This window comes from Oppia nitens, unplaced genomic scaffold, assembly GCF_028296485.1.
Source record: "Oppia nitens isolate AA-2021 unplaced genomic scaffold, nextdenovo-longstitch-racon4-pilon3 scaffold1_pilon_pilon_pilon, whole genome shotgun sequence".
Classification (NCBI taxonomy): Eukaryota; Metazoa; Arthropoda; class Arachnida; order Sarcoptiformes; family Oppiidae; genus Oppia; species Oppia nitens.
In genome coordinates, this window is record NW_026533199.1 from 4,234,544 (window position 1) to 4,240,993 (window position 6,450).

General features: G+C 26.8%; 2 protein-coding genes across 2 annotated transcripts; one reads left to right on the top strand and one right to left on the bottom strand.

Moving 5' to 3' along the window:
- Positions 1-429: 429 nt before the first annotated feature.
- On the bottom strand, positions 430-1,637 carry LOC128952854 (transmembrane protein 179-like). The gene is made up of 4 exons (XM_054298308.1): positions 1,171-1,637; positions 970-1,098; positions 800-887; positions 430-727 (listed from the first exon to the last, which is right to left on the bottom strand). The coding sequence occupies exons 1-4, from the start codon at positions 1,458-1,460 to the stop codon at positions 572-574; spliced, it is 663 nt and encodes a 220-aa protein (XP_054154283.1). The 5' UTR covers positions 1,461-1,637; the 3' UTR covers positions 430-571.
- A 56-nt stretch (positions 1,638-1,693) lies between these two features.
- LOC128952855 (protein dpy-30 homolog) lies at positions 1,694-2,526 on the top strand. The gene has a single exon (XM_054298309.1). The coding sequence runs from the start codon at positions 1,884-1,886 to the stop codon at positions 2,442-2,444; it is 561 nt and encodes a 186-aa protein (XP_054154284.1). The 5' UTR covers positions 1,694-1,883; the 3' UTR covers positions 2,445-2,526.
- Positions 2,527-6,450: the final 3,924 nt, after the last annotated feature.

The following is a 6,450-nucleotide window of genomic DNA, read 5'->3' on the forward strand; positions in this document are numbered from 1 at the left end:
AATGGTATATATCAATAGCAATGCAAATATTTGAGTCGACATTAATGTGGGCTCTCAAGAGTTTCAGATAACTCGCACTCTGGCAGCTGATATCAATACATTAATATCGATCGCATCCCTGTGCGCATCCTATACTCTATATGCTATGAAATGTATACATTATATGATTAATGTTTGAAAAAACAAAATATTTGTCTACAATGTTATGATTCATTGACTAATGAAATCGTTCATTAGATGATAATAACAAATAGTGGTTTCAAATTTTAATTTTTTTCATTACATTTACAACTTTTACAGTAATTGTCACTCTCTTTCTCTCTCCCACTCACTTTCCATCACTTTTACTTACTTTCACTCTTTTAGAAAAAAATTGTTTATTTTATTTACTCTTTTSTCAGTTATTTATAGAAACAAAAGTTAAAATAAATATTTACATATTAWTAATAATAATAATCCAATAAATTTAATATACACTAAAATCAACAAAAAAACTTAAATCAGTGTATTCTTAACGAAGACAATGATTGACGAGATGTCAGAAAGCAGTGAAATGTATGACATGAAGACATCAGCTCCGGACTGGCATATAATCTGAACCGATGTGTCGCTGGCGTTCACGAGTCATACTGACAATCATATTCTCCTTTTCGTGATATATCATAACTTTACGGGTGGCCAACACAACCGCAAGCACCCAACACACTAATAAAGTCCATATACCAAACTGTTCAGTAATGAGAAGCACAGTTAGATTATAAATTAGACTAAAATTAGATACCATTAATGATTACCATACCTGAACTGATCCCAATTGCACGAAAAATCCCTTCGGTTCAATACCTGTATCCTTGCCGATCACCATAACACCTGAGGCCGTCTCACATCTATGTAAATGTAAATTAATATCATTGAAAATTAAGTGTAATTTTTAATTAAAACCAAATAAAATAGAGAAAAAATACTTACGAATCAAACCTTTGAATCAGTGATTGACACCAAACTGAAAATCCTTTTGTGACGATCACAGCGTCGGCCAACACAATGACAGTCATTGTGAGGGCACTAATGGTCTCCACAAACGCTGACAGAAAAGTGCTGTCAAATAAAACAATACATCCCTTCAATAAAATTATACAAATTTAATGACCGCATAAATGTTGGCCAAACCTGTCGACGCCTTTGTAAAGCTTCATAAACTTGCGTATCATCTGAAAGAAAGCCATCATAAAGGCGATGAGTCCGACGGCCAAAGTGAAGCCGCAGTACGCCGTCGACGCCCAGTTAGCCTCAAATCTGCCGTCCTCTTCAATGAACTGGCCGTCGGTAAACAACGAACAATGTCCGCAAAAATTGTAGACATGAAGACTCATCGGAATCCACACACATAGAGATACAGTTGCGGTCACCGTATATACAGCCGATTGTGACAATAGTAAGACATTAGAAGTGATGGCCATCGCGACCGTCAATCGATGTAATTGAGGCCAAAGTCTGTAAAATGTTTGTGTTTTGTCTATCTTTTTGATGATTACTTAAGAAATGGTATGAGTTTTGGTGTCATTTGTGTTGTTGTCGACAATCAATGTATACTTCAATTCAATCAATCAATCAATCGATTGAATGTCAAAACATTTGACGCAAAACACAGTCCATGAATAACGTGACAAACGGTTAGGTCTGTCGTCACGTAATATATGTTTGATTCGAGTGTTTGATTGAGTGTTGCATTCGATTAGCGCTTGAATTACAAGTGTTTTGTTTAACCAATAAATTGACCGCCAATTTGACCAAACATTTGACCACCGATTTCATCAAACATTGTTTGTCCTATTGATCACTACAAACACTGACACAAAGTCAGACAACTGTCCACACAAACAATGGAAGACCCAGTTGTTAACGAACCGCAAGTGGAGTCCACGGCTGGCGATTCGGGTGTCGTTACTGACGATCACTCGAAGTCCGATGCGATTGCCGATCATTCAACCGATGCGGACAATATTACCGATGCAATCGACACTACGACTAACAATGATTCGGTTGCGGATAATGAGACGGCCAGTGCCGACATCGAAATGAGTGAGACGAATGAGGCGCCAAAAACTGCGGCAGAAGACGCCGAACCAACAGTGGCCGCACCGGTCGATGAAAGCGGTGGCGAAGAGCCRATTGCAGAGCCCGTACCTGATGTGAAGTCACCGGCAGAGATAGAAAAGTCTGCATCGCCCGCACCGGCTATACAATCGTCAACACCGCCGCGTAATCAGACAAAGAAACCTAAGGTTGACTTGGCTTCAGTACCGGTGCGCCAGTATTTGGACACAACTGTTGTCCCGATTCTGCTTCAGGGACTGTCGAGTCTGGCCAGAGAGCGACCGCAAAAACCCATCGCATATTTGGCGCAATTTTTAATGGATAAGGCGTCTGAATATGACGAGTGATGTCAAACAATTGACATTCACTGCTATTATCACATAAATTGTCTTTTATTTCAATTAATTTCAAAAAAGTCATGTTTTAATTATATATATAAATATATATCTATTTGTTTTTAATTATAATTATTAATAACGTGTTTAATACTAAATATGAGTTTCATATTTCATTTTATTACACATTTCATTAGTTAAATTTGTGATTTTAATATTTAATATTTTGTTTGCTTTCACTTTATATTATTTTGATTTATAAAACAAAACAAAAAAAAATGGAAATTTGTATTACAATGAAATTGAATTTTTWAAAAATAAAGTTTTATTATTTTAGAATTACTGTAATATTTGCAATCAATAGATTTAGTGGTTAATAATAATAATAATAATAATAATATCAATACATAAATGTATATTTGATGTCCAATAGATGGTGACAATAGTGAGTACAGAATATAATGTATTTGTAATGTTTTGTAACAAATTCATGACATTCTTCAATGTATAAAGAGATGTAAATTTTTACATATATTGATGATATAATTAGCTATTGTTTGAAAGCATATATATTGTAGTTTTGTCACTAATATATCATTGAACAATACATGTATATTATGTTACATTTTCAATAATAATAATAATATACTGTATTTTAGTATTTTCAACAATAAAATACAATTTGTGATATAATTTAATAAATTATATGCAAAAATTCTTTAAATAATGCATTTATTTCAGCCCAAATAAGTTTCAATACAATTATATATGTGTTTGTATGGCATTTGAGGCACAAAATTATTAGCAAAATAAAGTCGAGAAATGCATTAAATGTGAAGTTTTGCGTGAATTATAGACACATTATATACACAGTCACAGACATATATACATATATTTTTGATATGTGAAAAGTAATACATTACTAAATGCTATATAGTATATACAGTATATAAAATGAACTTAAGAAACAAAAAATCTATTATAAAAAATATAATACCATATATATAGTATAACTTTAGTATGTAATTTACAGTATATAGCGTAGCTTATATTAATATAATTTATATTATTATATTATATATAAAATATATTTATATACAGTATATATATTTATGTGTGAGTCTCTAATAGTAATGGTAATATAGACAGAAAAAATCTACTACTGTGTATATAATAATAATAATAACAATTATTATTATTATTATTATTATTATTCAAACTATTGTGTTTGTTTAAACTATTAAATAAAAATCATTTAAATACATTATTTTGTTATAATTAATTATGTATTTTACTAATTGACTAATTTTATTGCTAATTTTCACATTAACTAATATAATTAAATTATTTTTTACTAATCAATTAAATCTAATTCTTTGTAATTATTATTTTTTAAATTTATAATTAAAATCAATTTTAAATTTTAAGTCTACGTTTTATCGATTCATTTATATATACTGTATTATACAATACATTTTTTATATTTTGTTTAATAGTAATAATAAACTTAACACAAGTATATTAAGCAAATAGTTGACTGACATAACATTGAATAATATGCTTACAATATATTTTATGATATAAGAAAAGACAATAAAATAGTAAAGCAAATGGAGATAAAAGCGGTTTTTTGTAAAGGGTTTGACTTTAATTGATATATAGAGAGAAAGGAAACCATAATTTAATAATGATGTGAAAAGTGATAAATTAGATGAACAAAGATATAGACCAATGAAACACAAAATATAGTTAAACAACTAAATGTTGGAAATGCTTCCTATGATATAAGTGACAAAAAAACTATAACTTCAAACTATGTCTTTCTTTAAGTCAATTGTATGTCGACTTTGCTCTCACAATGAACTCAATAATCAACACAAATGGTAGGTCTGGGATAGTAAGTGACAGACAGAAAAAAGTAAGTGAATGAGTGGGTAAATGAAGAGAGAGAGAGAGAGAGAGAGAGAGAGAGAGAGAGAGAGAGAGCAAACATGAAAGTTATGACTTCCAATATTATCTCTTAATGTTTGATATATTTTTTTATGTCGTTAAAGTTTTACAAAACTTTTTTTTGAAACATTTTGTAGTGTTTTTCATTGTAAGCCATTTTAAGTTTTTTTTTTATCATTCAGTCTTTTACAGTGTTATTATTATCCGAAAAATGAGTTTTTAGTAAAATTTCAAATAAACTTTTAAGTTAAATTATCTCTCTTTGTGTTAATATATTTTATGAGTTTTTATGTTGGTTAATGCTATCTTGTGAACAATGAAAAGATATGTAAACAAAATCATATAAAATGATGATTAAATGAGAGATAAAAACGTTAAATAAATAAAATAACAAACATAATACACAATACATAATATCATAACAGTATTTAATGTTATGATATGCATAATAATTTATTGAGTAATTTATGAAAATTAATTGCAACAAATTTTATATGCATATAATGAATTAGTAAATCTATATAATATACTACCATATATTTTATACATTATATTAAATATTTTATATAATGTTTATTAGCTATATTAGCTAATTAAATAAATTTATTAATGGCATGCAATAATTTTTTTTATAAATATTGATATAAAAAATGTTAATTTTATTTATGATTTTTTAAATGGCAACTTATTACAAATTATAATTTACAATTTATAACTTAATTATATAAAGAGCTCATAAATAAATGTGTAATATTCAAAATAAATATAAATAATTTATACATTATTATTATAATAATATTTGAATTGTTTTTTAACTTAAATAATTAAATAAAAATTAAAATAATTACTAATTTGTCTATTGATGTGGTGAAATAAAATTAAGTATGTGTTATTTAATTTATTTATATTATTTAATAAATTTTGTAACATTTAGTATACAATAATTTGTTATTTGTTGAAAAATAAGACATATAATTAATTGAAAACTAGAATATAAATACCAGTATATTAATTAATTAAATATTTTTGACAACTATTGAAGCGTTAATTTTCTTTTAAGGTATTGTTTAAACTAATAAAACAGTCTATTATTAAAACAGAGATCTCAACTCATCTAATGTGGTCTATATTTATGTCAAAAAATGAATTATATACTAAACTACGACACCATTAATATTAGCACATTATTATTAAATATTATTATTATTATTATTATACTCTAATATTAAACGTATATTATATAACAGGAAATTACATATTGAAAGTAATCGGAATCGTTGTGATCTACCAGTGCTTCAAATACTGTTTTTATGATTTTCTTATATGTATTTCCCTTGAAAATTAATATTTAATAAGATTTTACTATAAGATTATTTGCTATATATATATATTTTAATGAATAAATAAATATATTTTTTCTGCCAGTTTTCAATTAATTACTTTATAAATAAAGTACTTAATTATATAACTTATGCAATATAAATTATTTATATTTACTAAATTTCAGTATATTTATATACTACAGAATATACTGTATATAATATATATGATAATAACAATTTTAATTTAACTTAAATTATTTTCAATAAAAAGTTAAATGTAAATTTGAACTGATACTTATTGCAGATACATAATAAATAATACATTATTTGACATTATATTGACATGACATTGGTAAATATTAGATTTTACACATTTGTGCCAAAAAATATTTTTGCAAATTAATATAGACATCAAAACAATGTTCATTCAATGATTAGTTAAAGCATTCATAAAAATTAGCAACGATTGCAAATTGTCTAATAATTTGGTCAACTCTTTTGTAATTGTAATTGAGATAAAAGGCAGTGAAATATTAAAAACTAAATGAATGAACAGTCAGTCATTGTCTCTGTTGAGACAATTAATGTTTATTTACTCATTAATGTCACGTATAATGTCTTTAATAAATAATATAATATCACGTCTAGTAATTAGTTTTAATCACATTGTCTATGGTTTAAAAGTTATATATAACTTATATTACTTTTTAGCAATACTAAAGATAGAGTTTTAGTCATTGAAAAAG

What these genes read in the sequence shown, in the direction of transcription:
- LOC128952854 (XM_054298308.1), bottom strand. Translation starts at nt 1,460, where the DNA reads ATGGCCATCACTTCTAATGTCTTACTATTGTCACAATCGGCTGTATAT. An exon ending in CTTTACAAAGGCGTCGACAG is followed by an intron (nt 1,099 to 1,170) that starts GTTTGGCCAACA and finishes TTTATTTGACAG; the next exon opens with CACTTTTCTGTCAGCGTTTG. An exon ending in CTGATTCAAAGGTTTGATTC is followed by an intron (nt 888 to 969) that starts GTAAGTATTTTT and finishes ACATTTACATAG; the next exon opens with ATGTGAGACGGCCTCAGGTG.